This window comes from Triturus cristatus, chromosome 12 (genome assembly GCF_964204655.1).
Source record: "Triturus cristatus chromosome 12, aTriCri1.1, whole genome shotgun sequence".
Lineage (NCBI taxonomy): Eukaryota > Metazoa > Chordata > Amphibia > Caudata > Salamandridae > Triturus > Triturus cristatus.
The window spans coordinates 671969580-671997043 of NC_140595.1; the positions used below are offsets into that span (position 1 = coordinate 671969580).

The 27464-nt window shown below is 43.1% G+C and overlaps 1 protein-coding gene across 1 annotated transcript in view; it reads right to left on the minus strand.

Annotated features, from left to right (window-relative positions):
* The window catches only part of CDH13 (cadherin 13), a 2339058-nt gene that overhangs the window by 90302 nt on the left and 2221292 nt on the right, over nucleotides 1-27464 (minus strand). Inside the window, exon 13 of the mRNA XM_085638428.1 lies at nucleotides 16610-16828. Coding sequence (XP_085494554.1) covers nucleotides 16610-16828 — 219 coding nt within the window. The remainder of the gene's footprint in view (nucleotides 1-16609; nucleotides 16829-27464) is intronic.

Below are 27464 nucleotides of genomic sequence, written 5' to 3' on the forward strand. Positions count from 1 at the left end.
CTCTGGCACACATCCACCTAACGTTGAAGAAAATAAATAAATACACCTGACAACCCCCAGTGTGCTCTACCTGACTCATGCCAGAAGTGAGGAATGTATCCAGTTCCGGTTTTATTTGTTGCATTTTAATACACACAGTTCTGCCATTTCCAAGGTAAATGCAGAGCTATGGCAGCCAGAATGCAAAACAAAGAAAGCCTGATTTGGGACAACATGAGATATTCATTTTAATACTTGACCTAAATCAAATTCAGCAAGGGCCCTATACCTTGCTTCAGTTACAATAGACAGGAGATGGCATGTCACATAAGATAAGACAGAACAAATCTGGGGTGAGGGGGCCTTCCTGAGAAGTAACTGGAAGGGAACCCCACCACATCCAGACAGACTATCCGGGCTAACCCAATCATTGGCTGAGGAAACCTCATCGAACAAGCTGCTCAGCTGTGACAAGTGCTATGAAGGATGTGGCACTCTGTGTTATGCTCAATATCAATAGAGAATGGATCACTTGACCTGAGTAACCAGGGCTTGTAACTTTGTAATTAAAAACCCTCATTCACGTTTATAGGTCAAGGGGTGGTATATAAAAAATGTGACAGCATCATCATTGGGTTTCTTTTTAAGTATGCTTACCTCCGTCCGGAGGGAAAATACTGGTTATTGCAGTAGTGATCAGAAAAAAGTGAGAGTGCTCAAGTGAAGTGAGTTTTAAAAACAAGGCTTGTATGTCCTAGACAATATTTTAATCAGTCCGGAATCAAGAAAATGTACAAACAGTGTAGTGCGTATAAAGACGAGTTATTGATCTAACGCACTATAAGTGTCCAAAAAATAGGTTGACATGTTTCAGCCCTATGTAGACGCCATAGAGGGTCGTTGGGGCTTTCTTCAGGACCTCAAAAATAGTGGTGGTTGCTTTGTGAATTTTCACAGCCACCTATATGAACTTATTAGTTCAATTGTTATGAAGAGTACCTGTTAATACAAAAAAGAAGAAGAAACATATATATACATCTTACAATTGGTAGTCATTGTGTATTTTTACAAATAAATTTACTAGTAGTGGTGGGTGCTGTCTTGAAAACACGAAGTTTCTGGTGCTCTGGAAAGAGAGCTAAGTAACTGGAAAATGGTAATTCTTTATCCTTATCAATTAATAAAAAGCCTGGTGTATGGCTATGCAGTTATTATCACTAAGAGTAGTGTCTGAATACACATAACGATGTGGCATGAATTCAACGCCAACGCGCATGGGTATGGACTGTCTAAATGGAGAATCAAAGGTGCTGCCATTCTCTTGTAGGTTGGTAAAGAGGAAGCGGGCAGATCGACTGGTATAGTAATAATACAGTCTCATCCATTGAGTGACGGTGGATGTATTCACAAAGGTTTGGCGGTGTCGCGTTATTAGCCAGCTGGATATTGAAAAAGGGAAGATAGTGGGTTTTGTACAGTTGCATGTAGTCAATAAAAGTTCTCGCATTCCGGCTATTTATGGAAACGAACAGGTTAACATGCGGCAATGTCGGTACATTCTAGTATTATTAAAGTGCAGCGCATGTTTTTGGGCCGGTTATTAATTAGATAGACAGCGGCACGACATTACTACAAAACCTTTGCGGCTGATTGCAAACAAGCCTTTTTTTTAAACTCACTTCACTTGAGCACTCTCACTTTTTACTGATCGCTACTGCAATAACCAGTGGTTTCCCTCCGGACGGAGGTAAGCATACTAAAAAAGATGCCCAATGATGATGCTGTCACGTTTTTAATTTGGCGGAGAACCAATATATACCGACCCTTGACCTATAAACGTGAATGAGGGTTTGTAATTACAAAGTTACAAGCCTTGGTTACTCAGGTCAAGTGATCCATTCTCTTGAATATTACTGCAAGGAAGCTGAATGGATCGCAGCCTCTTTCTTCTCCCTCCACTTGATTAATCGTACTCTGTGTTATGACTCAGGACGAAACAAGTGGAGCCTTATTTCACAAAGGACTTCAGCAATGGAAGGCGGTAGATCCCAACATTTCAAGCCAGAAAAAAATTTGAATTTGCCCGCCCACATAAACTATCAAACTGTAAGTGCCCAGCATCATCTTAGACTCCTTCATGGACTTCAAACCTACATTCCAGAATCTGCTTTTCAAACTGCAAGTCAATCTTTCGTCTTCGCAGTGATGGCCTTTGGCAATTCTCTACTTTTCTTTAATCAAAGTGTCACCCATCCCTATAGGTGTGGGGAAAGAAGGCACAGAAAAAAAGGCCTGTGAATAAGAAATAAAGCATTAAAAAATAACAAGGGAGACCTGAACATCATCAGGGACCTTGGGAAAGTTGCAGTAACTCAACCAAGTGGTCGCTCAGTAAAGAATGCTGACAAATGATGACAACCAAAGTGTAATTTAATTTAAAAAAATGTGTACAATTACAGGAATACCAACACAGTAGCGGTGACAGTGACACACATGTTTGGTGCTCTATCATATGTGATAAACACTTGTGATAAAGGTGATCAAGTGAGAATAAACTTTAGAAAGAGCAGCACGGCCACCGTTGCATCCATTTCACCTTCCGGAAACCCATCACGCACCACCACACCCAACAGTTGCCTCGCCGCTGCTGGAGCAAAGTCACTGAAGACCAGCTATCCACCACCCTCGCCCGGAGCCCACCCGCAGACCCGACCGACACCACCGCCACCACCCGCAACCTCAGACAGTGGATCAACGACTGCACCAACACCCTCGCCCCGCTCAAGAAACCCTCCAACAGCAACACCAGCAAGAAAGCCAGCTGGTTCACTGAAGACCTCCAGGCCTCCAAGCAAACCTGCCGAAAGCTAGAGAAGAACTGGGTCCGCGAACGAACATCGGAAAGCCACGCAGCCCACAAAAAAGCCACCCGCAGACACCACCACCTCATCAGGTCCGCCAAAAGAGCCTCCTTCAAAGACCGCCTAGACAACAATGCACACAACAGCAAAGAGCTCTTCAACATCGTGAAGGAACTCTCCAACCCCAGCTCCAACACCAACGACATCTCACCTTGGCAAGACCTGTGTGACTCGCTGGCCACCTTCTTCCACCGCAAGATCGCAGACATCCACGACAGCTTCAACGACACGACCGCCCTTGCCATAACTGAGACCTCCGCCCCCACTACCACCATCTGCACCAACCGCCTGCTCTCCTGGACCAACATCAACAACGACGACACCACCAAGATCATGAACAACGTCCACTTCGGATCCCCGTCAGACCCATGCCCCCACCACATCTTCAACAAAGCCAGCACCACCATCGCACCCCATCTCCGGAAAGCCATCAACATCTCCTTCAAGACAGCAACCTTCCCGGAGAGCTGGAAGCATGCCGAGATCAACGCCTTACTCAAGAAACCCAAGGCAGACCCCAAGGACCTCAAGAACTTCTGACTCATCTCCCTGCTCCCGTTACCGGCGAAGGTCATCGAGAGGGCCATCAGCAAACAACTGACCAGCTACCTCGAGGAGAACAGCATCCTGGACCCATCCCAGTCCGGGTTCCGCAGCAACCACAGCACTGAAATTGCCCTCATCGCCGCCACCGATGACATCAGGACCCTGCTAGACAACGGAGAAACCTCGGCCCTCATCCTCCTGGACCTGTCAGCCACCTTCGACACGGTCTGCCACCGCACACTACGAACACGCCACCACGATGCCAGGTTCCAAAAGAGAAGGCCCTGGACTGGACCACCTCCTTCCTCTCCGGCAGAACACAGAGTGTCCGTCTCCCCCTCTTCCATTCCGAAGCCACCGAGATCATCTGCGGCGTATCCCAGGGCTCATCCCTCAGCCCAACGCTGTTCAACATCTACATCTACATTTTACCGCTCACCCACGTCGCCGGACTGCATGACCTCAACATCATCTCCTACACCGATGACACCCAGCTGATCCTCTCCCTCACCAAGGACCCCCACACCGCCAAAACCAACCTCCACGAAGGATTGAAGGCCGTCGCCGACTAGATGAGGAACAGCCGACTGAAGCTAAACTCGGACAAGACGGAGGTCCTCATCCTCGGATCCACCCCCTCGGCCTGGGACGACTTCTGATGGCCGACCGCACTGGGAACAGCTCCAACACCCACCGACCACGCATGCAACCTAGGGGTCATCCTCGACTCTTCCTCCTACTTCAACACCCTCCGCATGCTCCGCAGGATTTACAAGTGGATCCCCACCGAAACAAGAAGAACGGTCACCCAGGCCGTCGTCAGCAGCAGACTAGACTGCGGAAACGCCCTCTACACAGGAGCCTCGGCCAAACTCCTGAAACGGCTCCAACACATCCAGAACGTCTCTGCACGCCTGATCCTCGACATCCCTCGCCGCAGCCACATCACACCCCACCTGAGAGACCTGCACTAGCTCCCCGTCAACAAGAGGATAACCTTCAAGCTCCTCACCCACATACACAAGGCACTCCACAACACCAGACCAGCATACCTCAACAACCGACTCAGCTTCTACACCCCCACCCGCCGCTCCGCTCCACCGACCTCACCCTCGCCACTGTCCCCCGCATCTGAAGTGTGACCGCCGGCGGCAGATCATTCTCCCACCTCGCCGCCAAGACATGGAACACCCTCCCCATCTGCCTCAGGCAGACCCAAGACCTACTGACCTTCAGAAAACTCCTCAAGACCTGGCTTTTCGAACAGTAGCAGCTTCCCCACCCCTTAGCGGCTTGAGACCCTTACGGGTAAGTAGTGTGCTTTACAAATGCTATGATTGATTGATTGATTAAATAAAAATTTACAATGATTAGAATCCGTGATGCGGTCAAAGGCATTTTGATCCCGTTAGGAATGTGCAAACCTCATCAAGAATTGCAAGAGTATGGGGACTGGAAGAATACTGTAGACTACAGAGAAGAGATGAAGGCAAGAGTCATTAAATGTCTGAGTGAAAGATTAGTGTGTTTTAATTGTGAAGGCACACAAGGAGAAAAACTACTTACACTGTATAGGAAACATACAATTACAGTAGAAATAAGCACTGAAAAAAACAAAAACGCACATTAGGCTAGTTTGAGTAGTTCCCTGGGCCTGAATCATATGCAAGGTGGCATGAGACTCACCGTATAGTAGAAGTCGAAGTATTTCAAAAGGTGAGGCTAAATATTTTGAAAACTGCTTTAAGAACCTGGATATATTTTCGGGAGGAGGTTGGGAGTACCTTATTACTCATCCTGGGCACCGATTTGGGACTCACAGGGTACCCCTGATTGTTTGACTGATCAGCTCAGTCAAGCCCTAAAAGCGGCGGGTTTATGTTAGTGGGCAGACTTGAAAGCGGGACCAAGCTTAGTGGGCAGGGAGGCTCTATGCAACTACACCAAGGAACAATTAACAAGATTTAAATATTACCAGTTACAATCTTGGTGGGTGACTCAAGAGTGTGTTGAAGAGGAAGAAGAGTCATGGGTAGAACAAGGGATGCAAATTGACCAACTAAAAAAGAAGGTTTCCATTTGCTATTGGGCCTTTTTGGAGGCAGGCATTAAGAGCTTGTCAGATATTTCCAACATGTGGGAAAAGGGATATGAGGAAGGAAATACAGAGCAAGTCTGGCATACTTCCTTTTCCATTTTACGTGCAGTGGTGAAACCCGCCTCACTCAAGAGAAACCACCAGTTTACTACCCACAGGGTGTATTGAACTCCGGCCAAGCTGTCAAAAGTAACTGGGAATGTATATTCATGTCCAAAATGCATGGTCTCATCAGCAGATGACCTGCATATGTTTATGCAGTGTCCAAAGATCATACCCTACTGGATATCAGTATGTAACTTCAAGATCAAGTTAAGCCCTCAACATATGTTTTTTGGGCTGCATCCTGAAGCTTGTACACAAGCAAATGCCATCACAGCTAATGACGGGAGATATGCAGGCTGTGGAAATCTGAAAAGCGCCATTGTTTGCTGACTGCTTCAGAGCTAGGAGCCAGATGGATATTGCCTGTGATGTTAAGAGTTTGTAGAAGGTCTGGACACAATGATTAAGCCAAATATGCTGGAGGTCCCTGCTCCCCTCTGAACTGGTTTCCAAATGGAGGGAAAGGAATGTGTAAACAGCAGTTTTCTTTGCGTGGGCAAGCTCATCTATCCCTGCTTTCTTTTGAGGGATGAGAGACATATAGCAAGAAGGATGACGGAATGAGGACAAAAAAGAAACCTATTAGTAGAGGTGGGCGGGACATGCTAATCAATTGCTAATTGGTTGGCAAACAGTGGTCTTCAAGAGTCTGGTTTCAACCTGTGCTCTTTCACTGCAGTGTAGTCCTACTCATGATCCCACATTCCGAGCGGGTCAAAAATCACCGACCCTGATCATGTTACCATGAAACAAGCAGTTTAATGCATGCCTTTAACAGAAAGTGGGCGACTGCTATTCACAGTGCTTTGTTTAAATGGATGGTCATGCCAAAAATAGATACAAGGATGCATTTTGTGCTAAAATATAGTGTGAAATGATGGATTGGCGTTTTGTGTAATTACAGTTATTTAGCAGTTATTTAATGTATTATACAAAAGCAAATTATGCATATTTCGTGCACCCCTCATTCTAACGAACGCATACTAGCTGTATGCTTTCATGTAGGCGTGGAAGGGAAATTTCATGCCATTTAATTCACATTACATCACAATCACAATGTTTTTCCACAAAATAGATGGCTTAGAAAGTATATTATAGCTATTTAAAGCTGTCTCTCTGGGACATATCGGGACTTTGCCAACAGTCCACCCAAGATGAGCCACCCAAGATTATGTGGTCTGTTTGTCCCATAACATTTCTTCTAGCATAGACAGTACACTTGTCTTTCAGACAGGCCTGCAAATCAAACTAATAACTGAAAGGAAGGCCCAAATGTTTGTCGATTCTGTTGAAATACAGACAATCATTATGGCAATACATTGATCCCTAGAGATAAGGGAAGTAGGTAGTCTTAAAAATACACCATAGATAATATACTGCCAATTTTCATAATATTGACTTTCTTTGCTCTTGATCTCGCTATGTTTTTACTGTTTTCTGCAAAATATTTTGTTTAATTTCTTCTGTACTAATCATGGCTTAAAATAAAGCCTTCACCAATAACTCTGGAGATTTCTCGTGTGTATACTTGTTTGTCAAAGGTTGCTAGAACTTACAACAACAATACATAAGTATGACTGACGATCGCTGGCTTTTTTACATGCCGAATACATATTATCTCCAGGTATGTTAAGGGAGATGTGTAGGTTGTATCTTGTCCAATCCTCCACCTCACATTTGATCCACACCTGTGCTTAACAAAGAGCCATGAAGGATCTACCTCTAACGTTTACATAGTGCCTGTAAAAGCATAGCATGTGAACACATCTTGGGCACAATCTGGTCCCTTCTGTCTGTTGAGACAGTAATGTACTCTGGACGCAATCTGGCCCCACATCTGCATGGACAGCAGTCTTGGTTTTTTGGAATACCACAGATACACCATGGCTTGGAGCTCCAAAATGTGTTGTAGTAAGGCTGGTGACTAAAAGAAAGTGATATGACCATACCTCTTCTGTGCTCATCGCACAAAAATGGACACCCATCAGAGTCAGTAGGCTATGCAAAATGTTATGTTATGTTACAATGTATTTATAAAACACATGTGCACCAAAAAGGATTCATGGCGTTGAGTCACAGAGGCAAAAAATGCTCAAATTTAGCCATAAGCCCGTCTAAAGAGCCAGATTTTTAACACAGTCCTGGAGCTTGCATAGGAAGTCGCAGCTCTAATGTGTGCGAGGAGGAATTCGATACATTTGGAGCAATGACGGAAAACCTGTTTCCATCTAATCTCTTCCTGTGAAATTGTGGGACCTCCATTAGATGTTGACGGACTGATCTAAGATTACATTTACAAATGTAGTTGCAGAATCTAGAGGTCACAAATGTTGTGCTTTTGCTGTGTTGAATTTTGAAGATGATAAACCCAGTTTTAAAAAGGGTCCTCTGAGTGACTGGAAGCCAGTATAATCTTACCTTTATAGGTTTAATTTGACAGTGTCTAGGCTGGTGCCAGACCAGTTCAGTACCTGATTTTGATCCAGATGCAGCCTCTGACTCAGTCCCTTTGGAAGTCCCAGATAGATAGAGTTAGCATAATCAATTTGAGACATTACTAGGACAATTATAACCTCAATGATAGCCTCAAGAGTGAAGTATTTCTGATTTTCTTTTAAAGTTCCAGAGCTGGAAAAAGAAAGACACATTTACTGCACCTCGCTGAGGCTTCCTGGAAAGTTATTCATGAACAAAAATCCGAAGACTTTTGACTGCTTTTTCAGGGATAGGAGGAGTGTTCATCTCCAATGGTCAGAAGGAAGGGTTCCAACTGTGCAGCTTATTTTTAATCATCACAATTTCTGTTTTATGAGAGTTGAGCTTCAACTGATGTCAATTCATTCAATCATTGATGTATTACATAGTCCTCTGAAAAAACTCTGTAGATTCCGTTGTGTTCTCAATGTTGAAGATCAACTGCATGTCATCAGCGTAGGTGTATATTTTTATCCCTCGCCTCTGTAGAGCACAAACCAGTGGTCGAATATAGAGTTTGAATAGATGGGGGGGACACAGAGAAGAACCCTGTGGTACACCTCAATTGAGAATGACCTTAGATGAGCAAAACGGAGCCAGGCGGACCGATTGGTAGCAATATAAGAGAAAGGACTTCATCCAATCTAATGCTGATCCCTGCAGACCCACAGCTTTGACTCACTTGGTTAGAATATCATGATCTAATGTAGTAAAGGCCACTGACAAGTCCAAAAGGACTAATGTCTGGGCCAATCCTTTTTCTGCTTCTTCTCTCATATCATCAACTACTGAGAGTATAATGGTTTCCGTAGAGTGGGTGGGCAGAAACCCACTTGGTGCTGATCAAGAAAGGAGGTGTCCTCTAAGAAGGAGCAGAGAAGTTGGGCAATGTGCTCATCTAGTATCTTGTTTAAATAAGGAAGTAGGAATATGGGACAATAGTTCTTCAAGACAGAAGGATCTTCACCAACTCTTTTTTTGAAGTGGTATATCTACGGTCTCCTTAAAATTATGAGGGACAATGCCCTTTCTTAAAGATAAGTTGAGCAAGGAGATCACTAGATCAGGAAAGTGTGAAAAAATGATTTCTTGAGTCTGAGGGGGACAAATATCTACAGAGAATCCAGATTTGAACTTAGTCGTGAGTTCCAAAACACAATCTTTGGTAATGTCGAGAATAGGCAAGGAAATAGCACTGGTTAAGGAGCTAAGAGGAATGCTATCTTTCATCATAGGTATGTAATCAATGAAAAATGAGTTCAGATTGTCATTGAGTGACTTGGGTTGAGGAGTTCAGTAACAGTATCAAATATATCTTTGGTTTTGTTTTCAGACTTTAAAATTTTGTTTAAAAAGTAGGTAGATTTGGCCTCACATATCGATTTCCTATAGGCCTTTAGCCGCTGGACAAAGCTATCCTTTTTGTCAGGTGTATCTGGTTTCTGTCATTGTCACCCAGACTGGTGTAACTCAAGCTTTGCTTTCTTTAAGTCTTCTGTGTGCCATTTTGTTGCTTCATGACGGCAGATTGATTTTATTTTACGTCTAGGGCGTGCATATTGCTGGCATCTCTGAGCCAGTCAGTTATTGCCTCTTCCAGATCAGCTAGACTCTCACTGTGAGTAGGCAAAGACAATGCCAATGATTCACAGAATTTATCGAGATAAACACAATTCCAGTTTCTGGAATAAGTGCCAGGACAGGTAGAGGGGTTTCCATGAAGTTGTTTCATTTATGTCAAATTTAATTAAATGATGATGCAACCAAGTACAGGGAAGACCTTAAGGTTGAGCAGAGTTAAATGTACTGACCAGACGTGATCTAAGATGTGGTCTTTAATATGTGTGGCTGTACACAACTGTTGATTGAATTTCAACCTATTAAGGGAGTCAGTGAGGTCTGAGGAGGTGTTTTCATCATTGGCCTAATAATTAAGATCTCCAAGGAGTAATATTTTTGCATAGTCAATTATTAGAGCAGATAGGAAATCCGCTAAGAGTAGGGGAGACTGAGGCACGTGCCCTGGGGTCTGGATATGAGGATGCACATTAAGGTAGATATCGGCGAGTCCAATTTGATCGCAATGTTCTTTATCGTCGGAATTGGTAAGGGAGTAAGTTTAGTGAAAGCAGGATGCTTTTAAGTAATTGTGGCCACCCCTCCGCCTTTTTTCCCTGGTGGTCTATAAAAACTGAGTATATAGTAATTCTCTGAGAGTGCCTCTAAGATGTCAGGCATAGAATCCTCTATTAACCAAGTTTCTATTAAAAACAGTATATCAGGGGATTCAGAATCAAGGACTTAAGATATCAAGTTTATGTTTGATCAACAAGCGTGTGTTAAGGTAGGCTAAAGTTAGATCTTTTGCTATAAGATTGAGCATTATTCGAGTGCCATTTTTCATATTTTTTTTTTTAAATATCAGCAGAATCTCCATCTGTAAGGTATCCGGTGGTTTGAGTTTTAGCATGCCTATATTATCGCGTTTTTCAAGAGGGAAGCCTTACGATGGTAATTATTAGAAGACCAGCATCTAAGATCATTTGAGGAGTATATCAAAATTTGGCCATAGTGGCTGGCCCCAGGCAGACGCGGACAGACGCAGGCGGGCTTGCCTTTGGCCTTCCAGCGGCACGTTTTATGTGGGCTCGGAGCTCTTACAGACTTTGCCCAACTGCACCCCATTGGTTCTCCCCAGCCAATAAGATTCTGGTCAGTGTGTCTGAAAAGCATGAGGAGCAAACAGTTTAGAAACCACATTTTCCCCAGATTCTAGCCGCGATTTGTGCAAAATAAATGAGGTTAGTGCAAATACAGGTAAAAACAAGCTAAAAAAGTCTGTGCCAATTGGCAGGCCTCATGAACACAGCCCTGCATTCTGAGGCCCCAATGTACCTAGCACAAACATTGATAACCTCTGGCACTTTATTCTCTCTGGTGCACAAAGCTCTTTTCCTGGAAATGGCAATCTTCAAACAATTCATGTTTTCACAGTCCTTCACAGATAGTTGTTCCAAGATCTGGAACGCTATTCCACATCGGATCTGGACTAACTTTACATGAAAGGTTTAAAAAATATCCGAAAGTTCTGATATATGAATGTCATTTTCAACTTTCACCTATTTCATGTTTTCTATTTTCAAGTATGAGAAAGCATTTCTCTGAAATCATAACTAAAATTATGACAATTATGAAGTCTGTATATGTTTTATACAGAGTTTTATATAGCGCAAACTTGACCCGAATCGGGTATCAGAGCGCTTTACATAGCAGCAGTTGCATTACATGAGGACACATTCATTTTTATGTTATTTGTTAGGCACGGGGAGATTAAGTGATTTGCCCAGAATCACAGGATGTTTAGCGTCATTACCGAGACTTCAACCCAGTTCCCCAGATTCGAGATCAACCACCCTACCGGTTAGGCCAACTCCTCTCCCTAAATATGTTGTTAATTAGTTTAACTGTTATTTATGACGGTCCCTGTGCATAATATTTTTTTTTACCATTTTGATGATAACAATCTAGTATTTCTTTTTTTTGTTGCATTCGACTATCCCTTTTTAACACGATTTTATTCGCCGAGGTATATGCACTATATTAAAATTGCAAATAAAAACGCATGTCAGCCTAAAACCTCAAAAACCTAAATAAGTAAGGTCTGCTCTTAAAATAGCCTTTTCCCAGACTATTTATACAATCTGGCATTACTTACCAGGTGCACCTGATTGAACCTTTCGGTTTGCTTTTATTAACTCTGTGACAGGAAATGATTAGGTAAAGGAATTTAATTAAAAAAATCTAATTGAGTGAGAAAATAATATTCACTTCATTTTGCCAGGATCTAGCACAGTCATTTCACTCAGATGTTTAGTCCTACAATATAATCTGTGTCACTCTGCACACTTTCTGAAATAAAATGTTTAAAATTAACTTAATATCACTTTTTACTGCTGAGTAAAATTATTACTCTACAAAACTTCAATAAAGTGCACAACACATAGTACTTAATTGCATTGCACTGAAGAACAGTCAAAAGAGACACACTCTTCTGAAAAGTAACATTTTTAAGGGAAGAATCTCTAAAAAAAAAAAAACAAATAGACACCCCAACAAATATGGTTTAGAAAAGTTTGAATTACATATACTTCTAACATAATGTGTTTCTTGGAAATCATGTAATACACGTGGAAAACGACTAAACTAAAAGAGTGTGGGAACACGTTTGCTTGTAAGTGCACATCATTTTCTCATTACTGCATTTACATCTTTTTGTGAGAACGGTGAAAGTGGAAAAAATGCTTAGTTTATATCAATCAGATATGTCTAGAATGTATTAACTTTTAAAAGACTGTCTATTCTGGTGCAAAAGGGTTTACTTTATGGATATTTTGAGATTATTATATGACAATTCATGTTTGTCCTGGTTTGAAATCCTTTAAATTCTACCCACTTCATTACAATATTCCTATTTAGAGATATTTTTTATAAGTCACTTTACGGCCTCTAAAGAGGAGTATCCCCAAATTCCACAGTAGGAGAAATCAAGGATTGTCCAAATCTTAGTTCATTAAGAGAGATATGGCTATATCTAAACAAACCATAATTAGAGTCATAAATATATATCTTCATAAATCATTAGCTTAATAAACTTTGTAACATATGCAGGGTGTGTAACACATTGTTAAAAATAAATAGCATACGTTCTGTGACCTGCTAGACGAGGCTGGATTAAATATTCAGAATGTATGTGTGAGGAGATTTAGTGATTTGGTTTAGTTGAAACCATAGGCTTGCTTTGATGAGCCCCCTTCAGCCTCTGCTTGAGACATTGTCAGCCATATCTAGGATCAGCCCAGAGAAGTAGTTTAGTCTCACCACCATGCTAACTGAAAATTAAAGATGGAACTATTGACTCTGAGACTGCATGCTCTGAATATATGGTAACCCCCAAGGGTCCTCCTTAGGAGATCTATCCCTCTGCTGTCCCTGAGTGCGTGTGTGTGGGGGGGCATTGCCACTGTCTCAGGAGAAATAATCCTAGCCTCTGAGGGTTGGCTGAAGTCAGATGACATTGAGTCCTCTTTCCTTTGGGAGTCAGGATTCCTTAAACCCCTTTCAGCAGGAGTCAGGTGTCTTCTCTCTTACTGATGAACAGTCTTCCAGTGTGATTTCTCTATGACCCAGAATGTTCTTAAAACCTTCTCCCTTGCTTTAAGTGGGAGAGCAGCATTCCTTTTGGTAGACAACTCTGCCCAGTTCCAGGATAACACATCCATTACTCAACCCCTATTTCAACTCTCCTGCACTGCATTTTAGGACTTTCCAACATGGTAACTTCAAGTGGCCTATGAAAGGCTTGCTATGGGAGCCTAAGCCACAACCCTGTCTAAGCCTGGTCCCGTCACTCCAGGTCTTCAAAAGGATGCCCCTCATGTGACTGGCTCTAGAGCTCTTGCTACTCTCCTTTGTTTTTGTGGATGAGCTTTCCCCAGCAAGGTGAAGTGTGAAGACTAATTAGCACATGCAGATTTGGTACCCACTCTTTCCTTTACCAGTGGCAAAACAAATCACTTTCAAATGACATTAATGCGAGAGGAAGTCTTCGATCCTCCTGCTGGCCAGCAGAGTAAATGACTTGGCAAGCAGGGTGAATCAAACCTAGAATCTAATTGGGAGCCGAGTCAGAGAAAAAGTATAAATATTAAATCTTGAAGTGCTAAAAGGAGTGCAGATTCGGTGAGCACTATTACATTGGCATAATTTGCATACTTTCTGGAATTTTGTGTTATGCTTATGACGAAATTCCTGAAATTCCTCCATTAAGCCACATCATGTATTTCCTTTCACACTAAAAAGTTACTACAAATGTGAGTGAAGAACAGAACACGAGCAGCTGTTGTGTGCAGTGCTTTTGGTATTAACATTTTTTTGCAAGAAGTGCATACCCATATCAAAAACTGACATGAAGATGTATTTCCCAAGAAAAAAATAACACTAAATGGCAAATTTGTATTTTGTGTAATTTTGCCAAATGTTTGTATGATTATGCAATTTTCTACACCCAAAGTGCCATGTGGAAACTAATGTGTTTTTTTTGCATTTGCAATGCTGATGCACTATAGTTTCAACTATAGCAAAACTGTATTTTGGTACAGATTCCATACAGAGCATGCAGGACAGTAAAGCACACACACTTTCCAGTTAAGTACTACAAATGTGCATCTTCACCATATGATTGTCTACTCATATTATAAGGCCTGCACAAGTCAGCATCAGTCAATTAAGGGATGCCTCTCTAACAGGCTGCCTGTACGTAGATGCCAGACTGCATCAGATAGTAGTCTCGCTCCTTCAGCCTGCACACATTTGCACACACATGAGCTCATGTATTCATATGTAACAAGCCCACAGACTTTCCTCAGCTGAGAAGCAGTAGTCTGTCTTTTAAAAGGCAGACATTGGTGGTTAAAATACCTAATAAATTAAAAAAAACTTACCGTAAATAGGACTCAGTAACACTCACTCATGGTAGTAGTCTAAAAACTGGTAGCAAAAGAAAAGAAAAACTCCAGGGTAGTTAAATGGGTAGCAACCCATTTATCACACTAGGCCTGAAACAAATCTGAAATCATATTTGTAGTAATCATTTTAAATGTAATGCATTTGAGGTATCACAAACTATGCATATGAGCCAACTTTTTTTGCTTCACAAGTTTCATCCATCAACGAGCGAACTGCACACCTTGGCTGAATTCCACCTGCAAGCCATTGGGAAACAGTCATCCATAATGACCATGTAAGGTGAGAAGGAATTGACCCAAATCCACTACCTGAATTATTACTAGTGAATGTCACAGGGTACTCCATGATTATTTAAACCTTTAGATTGCATTCAAAATTCTGTGTTTACCTCACTATCAGACTTTCTGAAATGGTTCGGCAGAAGTTATAGTTTTCCTACCTTGGAGATAAAATTGATACAACTGCAGCATAGGAAGTAACAATTTTTTTTAGTAACTGTGGGAGAGAATGTGCAGAAAGTGTTAAGTGCCAGACTTAAATAATATGCAAATTGCCTGCTAGTTGCCCTTTTTAAACTCTTGCTTAGCCCACTGGCAATTCAAAACCATCTTAGATTTATGCTCCCTGAATGCCAGACGAAAAGTGAAAAAGTAATGTTACCCTATTTTTTTAATATCCAAAGCTTGGTTTCATAACTACAGGAAACAAATTCGTTGACCTGAGCCCCAGAGGTAGTTGGACTGCAACTAATAGAAGACTTGCTATTGCTGGAGAAGCCTGACTCAGAAAGTACTGCTCAAAGGAGATCAGAAGGTCCTGCAAGCAGAGCTAGCTAATGGCCAGATATCACAAAACTGTGAAGCACTGCACATCCTACCAGTCGAAATTTGTACAACAAACCAGACAGCAGTCTAAAATATGAAACATCTAGCCAGCAGTAAGCCAAAGCATCTAAAAAACATTTTGTAAGGTCAGAGTCTCACTCCTCTGAAGTGCTAGCCACTTTAATATCTTCAGGCAGAAGCACTATACTCTGAGCAGGCTCAATTATTTTCCAAAGAAAGGCCATTAAATCTAACCCTCAATGGGCAGCATTTCATGGCCAGCACCCCAACTGGTTCATGTGCCTCTTGCAACACAAATCTGAAGCATCTACAAACTATGGCATCTCAATAGACCTTGCGCATTGAAAATAGATCAAACTTTTGAAATAGGAGGGAGTCTTCAGAAACATTTGAAGGTTTCCATCCAGGCATTTTGCAATTTTGGAGGTTTTCGGACACACCACATTGAATAGTATTGGACAAATTGTAGGTAATGTTCTTCCATATTCAGGTTTACCCTTCTACATCAGACATTTGAATTCATTGACCAAACTCTATTTTTTCTTAATTTGTTTTATAAATGGTTCTTTTTATGTATGAATGGTGTGAGATTTTGTGACCTTTATTAATTGCAGTGTTGGTTGATTGTGCTGTTACCCAAAATATCTCAAGCATTTTATATGAGCAATGAGCTAGGTACAAAGGGTGAGCCAAAAATCCACGAGTGAAGCATATTGACGTGTGTGAGTTTGATTGCTTTGTAGCTCATGGTAGCTCGTTTCTCACAATATAGTTGAATATAACCAAACACATAATACAAAGTTCTGATGGCATCATAGACCTCAAGGCCACTAAGAGAAACAATATCCAGCATTATGTAGAGTCTATTAAAATCAATAAACATTTCTACTATCATATGACATCAATCACTTATTAAAAGTATATGTTTCATACTATACAACATTTCGGAACTACTAGTTAAAAAGAGCATGTTCCAAAAATAAATTAATGAATCCATGGTCATTTTTTTTTTATTTAATCATTATTGATCCTTCAAATACCCAAGAAAGAATGCTTTATGTCATACTTTGTGTTATCAAATTCACAAGTCTTATTTTGACTTCAATGAAACTTACAAAATAGGTTGAAGAGTGCAAGGAGTAGTAGTAGAGCTGCGCTCACGTGAGGAGCATGTGCTGAACTGCAGTCCATTTTGTTGTTCTTGCATGAACATACTTCAACTTTGAGTTCGGTGCTGTTTGTGAGAGGAGGGTTTCCGGAGTCTGTCACAAACACCGGGATATTATAGTTGGCTCGCTTTAGATTTTGTAGAAGGCTGACTTGGGCGTGGGTGTCTAAAGAGAACATAGAAAATAATTAAGGAGATATAGGCTCAGCTTAGAAGTTGAACATAAACTTCATGATCAGAATGTAAGCTGCAGTGCTCGTTAAAAGAATTATCTATCTATCTATCTATCTATCTATCTATCTATCTATCTATCTATCTATCTATCTATCTATCTATCTATCTATCTATCTATCTATCTATCCATCAATCGATCTATCTGTTAATCTATTTTATTGTAACTAGCAAAGGCATTTGCAAATCACAATGTTCATTTTGCTGTGCAACATAGGATCGGACTTGCAATTTGGTTGTTAGGGTACTCCGTCGCAGTAGTGACGATGTACACTGTCCACCCAACTTTCAGTCTGCTCAAACAATTTCATCAGAGTAAACCTTAATCCATCAGGGTAATTCTTCTTCCGCAGGTCTGAGGGAATATAGGCCATTGGAGGTAAGTCATTCCACTGTCCACCGTGTTCTGAGTGGGCTGTTGGATTTCTTTTATTTTTATTCACCGTCCATGATAAACTAACCTCCATTAAATAGGAAAAACTGTGCACGATGTTGGAGCTATCAGTTTTCATTTTTCAAAAAAAACAACAAACACCCACTTTGGAAGTTTGCTTTTGGAAAAGTAAAATGTTTTTATGTGGGGTGTAAGAATCACTAATGACAGGGAGCAGGCAGCTATCTGATTCTCCAAGTGTCTGGAAGAGGTGGTAGCGTGGATGTCTAACCACTAGCTAAAGCTCAATGGGGATAAAAAGGAGGTGTTGATTGTGGGCAAGTTCCCAACCATTTGGTCATCAGCCTGGTGGCCGAAGACACTGGGCCAAATACCTACACCGAAATCAGAAGTAAAAAATCTTGGAGTATGGTTTGATTCTGAACTGGCATTTGATGTCCAGATTTGGAAAGTAGCGTGCAAATGCTACGGGACCATGGAAATCCTGAGGGAAATTCTTGATCTCCTGCCACCTAATGCTCGGAAAACCATAGTACATGCCGTGGTAACTTCCCAATTGGACTATGGCAATGTGCTATATTTAGGTGCCAGTAAAAAAGAGCTATCAAAATTACAGACTGTGCAAAATGCGGCGGCTCGCTTGGTACTAAGCCTCCCGAGAAGAGCCTCCGCAAAGAAAGCCCTGGCATAATTGCACTGGTTACCAGTGGAGAAGAGAATTGTGTTCAAAGCAATGTGCCACTGTCAACGTATTCTATCAAAAAAATGCCCACGGTACCGACAACCACTGCTAACACAGTATACACCATGCCGACACCTAAGATTCAAGGATAGGCCACTGGTGACTGTACCAAAAATATCTAAAGCCAGAATGGGGGCACGCTCCTTCAGATACCTCGCAGCAAAAGCGTGGAACACTCTACCTATGGCCCTAAGAATAGAACCATGCAAAACTAAATTTGCAAACAACTCAAGACATGGTTATTCCTAACAGCATACTAAATTTATCATGCAGACCAGAGTGAGTGACCAGCTATGAAATGCAAATACTGTTGTTCCGTACCCTTTCAGTGTGCCTGTTCCAGCGAGGGGACACACCAGTGGTGTAACCATGCGCTCTACAAATGGCTAAACTAAACTAAGCATCAAACATTTAAATGACTTTGATTAGGCTGCTGCGAAGGCAGGTCATGCAAACTTATAAAGTTTACCGCAGAGATGGCAGTGAATTCAATTTGGTGGGCAGAGTAAAGGCAGGATGGTGGATATAAAGTCCTCCACTACCCTACTTTAATTACTCTGTCCGCCAAATTTAAATTTGGCCCCTAAGGTTTTGCCTTCGATTTTACAAAACGTGTAACTGCAAAAACATTTGATAGATCAGAACAAAAGTTCTCAATATTGAACTACTGTGCCTGTAGACCAAGGTCCCTAGTCTCCCAAAATCCAAACTCAACAAAACATAAAGCCATAACAAAGGGAGTGTACTACCACCCATGTTCCCGGGAGCTACAAATAGCACAGCAAGGTTTTTTGATAGTCCCATATATGTTGCTGTCAAATGGCTTCAACCTTTTAAAATAATTGTTTTGAGAGAAACAGTGGAAAAGCTCAAAATAAATGTAGAAAGTTAGGTAAAATGACCATTTTAATTATGTTACAACTACCTATAATCTCCAAATGGTGTCAATCCTATTTCCTGAACACAGCCAGAGACCCAGTTAGAGTATCACAATGTAACACAATTAGGACTCACCGTACCAGAATGGCAGAAGTAACCATGACCTCTAGGTATGTAGCCGTTTGAGTATATTCAGAGTCTAGGGGCTCAGGCTCTTTGTCTTGTAGTAACCTGTGTTTTTTCCATATTCAGCTTATAGCCAGAATTTGGCAGAATTGACTTGCAATACTTCAATATTATGGAGGGTCTTAGATGGGGAAAGTGTCAAAATGGAAATGTTGTCAGCAAAGATTTGGTGCTAAATGTCTTGAGGGTAAATGGGGCTATGCAGTCTGCATCTTCAAGCTTTTGAATGTGTGGTTCTAAGTACAAGGAGAAAAGCAAGTGGAACAGGGGGAATCCCTGTCTCATGCCCCTGTTATTACTAAGCTTGTCTGACATGCTCCCATGCACTCAATTCAGCCCAACAATGAGCGATAGACAGATTTGACAGCAGCTACAAAATATTTGCCCGCCTCATCTGAGTCATAACTAACCACAAAAAATTCCAGGCACCATGTCAAATGTTTTCTCGGCTTCCAACAGGATTATCCCGGCAAACATACGTAGTTGTTCTGCAACCTAACAGGAAATATAGCTAGATTAATATGGGCAGAAATATCATGTGTATGGATAAACCTGTGCTGCACAGGATCCACCAAGGAAGAAATAACAGCTGAGAGCCAATTAGCAAGCACAAGTGCATACATTTTGGCATTAGAGTTCATTAATAAGATGGGCTGATGGGAGCCACGTTTAAGGGGATCTTTCCCTTTTTTAAAACACCGCAATATGCGCTTCTTCACAAGATACAGGTGTGGAAGACAAGGAGAGCAAATTAATTAGCTCCACAAAGAAAAGGATGACTATATCAGAAAAAAGTAATGTACAATTCAGTCGGAATGGAGTCCGGACCAGGTGCTTCACTTACTTAGTTATGCTGTGAGAAAGTCCTCCTTTTTGCCCTGTTCATCCCCACTCTGCTAACCAGGCCCAGGGCCAAAGCTCTGACAAAAAAGGTTTATGGTAATTAGGTATTATTACCATTGGCAATGACAGACCCTGTAAATCCCTACTATATAATAGGGCAAGGGGGGGTTCAAACTACTTATAAATCCATAGTATAAAATAGGGCATGAAAGTTTAGAGGTCCAGTAGATTTCCTGCACTGGAGTGTGCATTCCTCTGTTGCCTGCTGTCATTTTTAAGGGCAGACCTGCTTTTCAGACTGTCTTTAAAAGTGAATTAAAGCAAACTCGACTTTGGAATTAAAGGTACTTCCAAAGTGGTAATCTACCTTATTTTTACATATACGTCACCACTAAGGTCTCCCTTAGGTGCCCCAGGGGTGGGATGCCATGTACCTATAAGCAGGGACATTATAAAATATGTTGTATATGCCCTGGTGAGGGACAAACTGCCAATTTATTTTTTCCCGATTGTAGATACTTAGCTCCATAGGGTAACATTGGAAAATATAATAAAGTATAAATATTGCTAGAAAGGAGCTGTAAATGTCATTCAAGGACTTAAAAGATTGGTAATGATAAATCCAACCACTTGCCACCGTTGAATTTATCATAACTAATACTGAAGAGATGTTATAGGACTATCTTTGCTGTGAGCCAAAATCCAGCCTTCTAGCGGCCTCTGCTGATTAACCAGCTTTTACCGGCTTAGCCAAGCTGTTTTGATGAGGTGATAAGTGGCCTGCATAGAGCAGCTGCTATCTGGTGGTTGGAGCTCTGCATCTGCAGAGAACAGACCGGGTTGGGAGCTGAGTAAATCAAACTGGGCTTCAAAAAGAGAGAGACTGTAAGGAATGGCAGGCCTACCACCTTTTCCTGCACCCCACAGCTAGATGACAGGTCCAGGAATGGAATTTGCAGAACATTTGGGGGGAGTATCAGTGGAAATGAGCCACACCAGTAGGTTGGTTTAGCCAGTTCTTACTCTCCTGGAGACAAAGTCCCCATCTTGAATTTTGAAGTTCAGTGCTTTATGGGACAAGAATATGCCACACTTTGGAGGAAGATGCCATGCTTTTGGGTGGCACCCTGCACCACATTGGACAGGGTGCCTCCCTGCTTGTCACCTCAGATCATTGAATAAATATGTGAGAGCTGCATAGCAACTCAAATCTGCTTCCTGAAACTACAATGAGAAGGACTTCCTTGCTGGAACCCTAGTCTGAACCACAAAGGATTGCAATGTGAAGGATTGCTCCTGCTGCACATTTGAAACTACAGCCCTGAGGACTTTTCTTGCATCAAAAAGGATTAAGGAGTGGACTCTCTGAAGGTAACAGGTTATCAGAGTTTCCCTGCACCAACCTCTCAAGAAGTCCCTAGCCTGGGGTGTGTCCATAAGTTTTGAGTAACTTTTTGAAAAAGCACCATAAGGAGACAAACTCGGCGTCAGGAGTCAAGCCGGCTACCTATAACAGTGGCCTGGCCTGGATTTCAGAACCAACCCGTAGAAAGTTCCGGGACTCCAGACTTCCAGAATATGACCTTGGCCTCACCGAGAAGCAATCCGACCATGTCACATTGAAATCAGTCTGCTGGAGGGGATGTCAGATTGTCAAGAGAAAATCCTCGTGAAACGTTTCTAAATCCGAAGCTCAATTTTTGACAGAGGCCCCCGCTTAGTGCATCCGACCAGGGATCATCACGGTCGGCTTCACAAGACATTGTTCTGATGAAGCGCAACAAGAAGTCCCATGTTGGTGCTATCTGCTTATAAGTACTAGAAAGTGTTTAATCTTTAAAAATTCATATTTCTGGTTCCCTATATTGGATTTTTGTTGTTCTGATGTAATTGTAAAAATATAAATATTTCCTATTTTTAATAATTGGTATGGGATTTTGATTGTGTGCTGTTTCTTAGTTATGTAATATATTGATGTTGTTAAATGGTTTACACACCAGTCTCCTGAGTTAAGCCTGCCTGCTCGCAGCCAGCCACCAAGGGATGAGCCAGGGATTAATGTATTGAGATCTTGACTGGATCTTATATTGCGTTGGTAGTAGTGTCATATGTACCCCTACTAATAATCCACCTTCCAACATATGCCTAATAGCCTTCCTGGGGTATAAGCCATCAACCACGACTTTCCATCCATCTCTTTCCTGGGATTTTCTTTCAACATGAATGCAGGTGTAACCCTTCACCTTGCACTCACCTTGGGGCCTTGGTGCCAGGTGTTTCTTGGCCTTTATTTTCATTTGAGGGCTCCAGGTCAAGATTTGCCTCGTGGTGTTTGATGCATGCTTGTGGAAGGTGTGACCTTTCCAGCCCCAGTCTCTTTTCATGATTTCTTCATGAGCAAGGAAGTGGAAAGTCTGCTGCCACAGGTTGCTGATGGTGTTAGGCCAGCGGATTTAGAGGATTTTCCTCAGACAAGTGTTGATGAATGTTAGACTTGGCATCTTTTGGCAAGGTTCCCCTGAGTTTTTGCTGTCTGACCACCCGGGTTTGTCTCGGTTTGTGCTGGCATAGTGTCTCTGTGCACTTTTCTCACTGCTGATCAGTGGTAAAGTGCAAGTACTCCTGTTGAAAACTGTGTTATGGATTGGTTTTTCAATGATTGGCAGATTTGATTTACCTGTCAGTCTCTAGTAAAGTGCACTGAGCGTGCCAGGGCCTGTAAATCAAATGCTGTTAGTAGGCTGAAGCACTGGATTGTGCCACTCACGCCAACAGCCTGTAAATGTAACTCTGGCCTGCCATTACAGAGCTTGTGGGCAGTCTGGGACTGCCATGTTGACTTGGCAAGTGTACCCACTTGCCAGGCTCTAACCTTCCCTTTTTTCTTACATGTCAGTCACCCTTAAGGTAGGCCCACGGTACCCCTGTGGGCAGGGTGCAGTGTATGTGAAAGGTAGGACATGCCCTGGTGTGCGTGGCATGTCCTGATAGTGAATTACTGCCAATTTCATTTTTCACTATTGCAAGGCTATCTATTACCATAGGACAGAATGGGGAGTTTGTTTATAACATCTTATAGACATAACTGACCCTGAGAACTAGGTAGAAAAATAAAGTTTAGTATGCCTGAAGTCAGAATCTAAAGATGAATCTTTTAGTGAAGGAGATTTTCACATTCTGTGTTTGAAAATACCACTTTTAGAAAGTAGGTATTTTCTTGCTCAAACATCCAGTAGGCCTCTGCTGGGGTTGTGAACTGACTGTCTGGGTTTTGGATGACAGGGGCTGGGGAGGAGCCATGGCTCCAGATAGTCTATGTGGGTCAGGAAAGGGCTGAATAGACCTGGGCTGCATTTAGAGTAGGGGGAGGAGATTTCCTTTCACCTGAATGGGCCTGGTCTGCCGCTGACAATGCCGTCCCCACCTCCTGCCAGGAGGCCACACCAGAGAGGGCAGAACTGGTTCTGGCTCTGCACAGACACTCGCTACCTGAGAGGACAAAGAATTTTAGGCTATAAAAAGTGGAGCCCAAACCCCTGAACTTTAGAACTCTTTCGGACCAAGAAGACTGCCAAGAAGAAGAGCTGGAGAAGCTGTGAGGACAAACTACCACTTTGCTGAGTGCTTTGCTGTGTTGGCCTGCAGTGGCTGCTTCGGTCTTGGCCAGTGAAAGGACTTGACTGAACTTTCTGCAAACTATTTTTATGAGATTCTTCATGGGCTTGAGGTAGAGCTTGCCCCTATTCAAGAAGTCTCAGGAACAGCAAAGACTTCAAGTTCTTCTGCCCTCTGCACCAGGGACTGTGTGATTTGTGCTGCAACAGAAGAAAAAGCAACCCGACGCCGTCTACGACGCCGCTGCCAACTCCGTGTCCTGAGTGCACTGCATAGGGCACCGCCGCACCGCAACCCTGGTCTCACCAACGACGCCTGCTGACACAGCCACCTACCTGCTGTTCGCACTGCGACCTGTGGGCACCGCACTCCGCATCGCCTTGCTTCACGACGCCGGCTTGGTATCCCCGATGACACTGCTCCACTCCAAAATCGACGCCGTTACTTGCACCATGGTTTGAGGGCACTGCTCGGAAAGTTACACGACACACCGCCCTCATCCCGCACCAAGCCTTGGCCTCCCGACGCCTGTGCCATCGATTTCATTTTGTCAGCCGACGACTGTGCGTCAGCAAAGGCTATGCCTCTGCATGCACCATAACATGCCAGCACCGCGACGAACACCGCATTACTTGACACTGTGACCCTGGTCTCACTGATGACGCCATCTGAAGCCGCCACCGAGCCGCTGCTCACACCGCAACCTGAGGGCATTGCACGCTGCACCGCTGCACTTTGCACAGCAGCACCCGATGTCTACTGACGCCAGCGCTCCTGAGTTCGACAGCGAGGAGTTCGATCTGCAATGCCTGTGACTTCAAGGGCCTGACGACTGACCTCTGGAACCGACGCCTGCAGATGCCGTGCTTTCGGAAGCTCAGCAAGAGGTCGGCGACGCTGTGCATTTCTAAAGGTACTGTTTTGCGGGTCTTCCCGACACCATAGCTGGTATGCAACGCCGCGGTCAGCCAGAACTGTTTGCATTTGTTTGTTCATGACGCCGTGATAGCCCCAGAGGGAGCTGTTGACTTCAAGGAACTGATTTTCAAGGTTATTGTGATAACTGAAGATTTGTAAGTACAGCATTGTGGATTTTTATCATTTTTGGTCTTGTCTTAAGTATATATAAATATTGGATATTTTCCTAAACTAGTTAGGTGTCCTTTTGTAGTGCTTACACTGTATTACTGTTGGTTATGTGCAAAAGATTTACACACTGCCTCTAAGATAAGCCTGACTGCTCGTGCCAAGCAACCAAGGAGGTGAGCAGGGATTATTTTAGGAGTGTAACTCCCTTATCCTGACTAGAAAGAAGGGTCCATACTTGGACAAAGATGCAAGCCCTTACCAACTAGAGATCCCAATTTCTAACAATGAAAATCTGGAGTTGGTGATTTTTACTGTTGTCCTCCAAGTTTCAGCTGCACACAGAAGAACCAATTTTATATAGGTGTTTAAAAAACCTGATCTTGGTTTGCAGCGTTAGGTCCTTGGAGCGCCAGATCTTTTTTAGCTGAGTGAAGGCAGCCCTTACTTTGCTGATTCTTGCCTTGAGATTGGTGTCTGTGCCCCCTGCTTGTCTGAGACAATGGCCAGGTAGATGTAGGCCTCAGTCTCTTCCAATGCATCACCTGCAAGAGTAACTGCAGTTGTGCTGGCCACATTAGCATTCTGGATCTTGGCTGACCCCCTTTGAATGGTGAGGCCAAGTTGTGCTGATGAAGCTGTTACAACATCTGTCTTCTTTTGCATCTGCAGATGAGTATGGGAGAGTAGAGCCAGGTATTCTGCAAAGTCTATGTCATCAAGCTGCTTCCAAGGTGTCCATTGGATCCCCTTGCTCCTCCTTGTTGAGGATGTCTTCAGGATTCCGGTTATGGTCAGCTGGAAGATAAACGGCAAGAGCAAACAACTCTGGTGGACTTCAGTCCTTTCTTGCAAGGCTTCCATGAGTTGTCCTCCATTGACTATCTTGCAGGTCATTCCCTTGTAATAGTGCCTGAAGATTCCTATAAGTTTATCTGGCACATCATAGTGGCAGAGAAGATTCTAAAGGGTTTCTATGTCCATGCTGTTGAATGCCTTCTCATAGTCGAAGTTGAGATAGAGGAGAGAGTTACATTCCGTTGACTGCTCAACGATGATGTGCAGTATTGCAATCTGATCTGGGCAGGATCTACCTTTGCGGAAGCCAGCTTACTGGTCTTGCAACCAAGTAGCAATTTGTTCTTTCATTCTGTTCAGGATGACCCTGTTGAAAACTTTGCCTGGGGTTGAAAGAAGAGTTATCCTTCTGTACTTTATATAGGTATTCAGGTCACCTTTCTTTGAGATCTTGATGATATATCCCTTATTTTGATGGCACCATCTCCTTTTCCCGGATCCTTCCAAACCTAGTGTAGAGCATGTCTAATGATGTTTCAATGTCTTCTTTCAGTGCCTCTGCAGGACTGTGGTCTGGTCTGGTCCTGCTTCCTTCTCATCCTTTGCTGGTCTGCTGCAGTCGATTGGCAAGTCCTTGTCAGCTGGCTGAATGTCTGGATGAGACTGCAGCACAGGCTGGTTCAACAGCTCTTCAAAGTGCTTCACCCATCTTCATTGTTGGATTTTGTTACCCCACCATTTCCAATCCAATGCCCAGCTGTGAAATGAGGAGGGTTATGCATATGCCAAGCTACCCCACCATGCAAAAAATTCCAAGCTACAGAAACATCAACCACAAAATATCCCAGTCGTGGGGAGAGATTAATCTTCTTCACCGAGAGCTGTGACGCCTTGTGGTGAAAGTCAGAGATACCTAGAAGACACAAAGCTGATCCACCTGTTTTCGACCAAGACCATCACCATCAAGACATGGAACGTGAGTACCACGTACAAGACAGCAATCCAGAATACAACTTTGCCCAGTTTGGCATAAGTGAAAGAAGATGGACACAGTCCGGAGAGAAAAGACTGGCTCCAGGTGGAATGCTGCTGTATTCTGGACATAAGGAAGAGAAAACCCCACATACTCAGGGAGATGCACTGATGCTAACTCCAGCAGCCCACAGAGCTCCTACTGGATGGGAAGCTCACAATCCCAGAATCATAACAGCAACCTTCCACACAAAGAAAAAGAGGAACAACATGAATGTTATCTAGCGCTGTGAACCCACAAATAACAGCAAAGAAGAGGAAAATAACAGTTTTACAACAGACTCCAGTCCATCCTTGAAAAATGCCTTGAGAGAAACATCACCATACTGATGGAGATCTCAATGCAAAGATTGGAAACTACAACACGGGGTACGAAGAAGTAATGGGCAACCATGGCCTTGGTGACATGAATAATCAATCAATCAATTAATCAGGGTTTTGTATAGCGCGCTACTCACCTGTGAGGGTCTCAAGGTGCTGGGGGGGGCGGCTCCTGATCAGTCGAAGAACCAGGTCTTGAGGTCCTCCCTGAACGTATGCAGGGTCGGTGAGCGTCTGATGTTCACAGAGAGCTTGTTCCAGGTTTTGACTGCGATGTAGGAGAAAGCTCTTCCGCCGGTTCTGTTTCTGCCGATGCGGGGGACCTCTGCCAGGGCGAGGTCGGTGGAAGGGAGGTTCCTCTTGGGTAAGTGAAAGGATAATCTCTCGTTGAGGTAATTGGGTCTGATTTTGTGGAGGGATTTGTAGGCGTTGGTGAAGAGTTTGAAGGTGACCCTCTTCTCGACAGGGAGCCAGTGTAGGCCTCGTAGGTGTTGGGTCATGTGATCATGGCACGGTGTCCCGAGGATGAGTCTGGCTGCAGCGTTCTGGATGGTCTGGAGCCTGTGCAGGAGAGTCTTGTTGATTCGGCGTAGAGGGCGTTGCCGTAGTCCAGTCTGCTGGTGATGAGTGCGTGGGTGACTGTCCTTCTGCAGTCGGGGGGGTCCACTTGAAAGT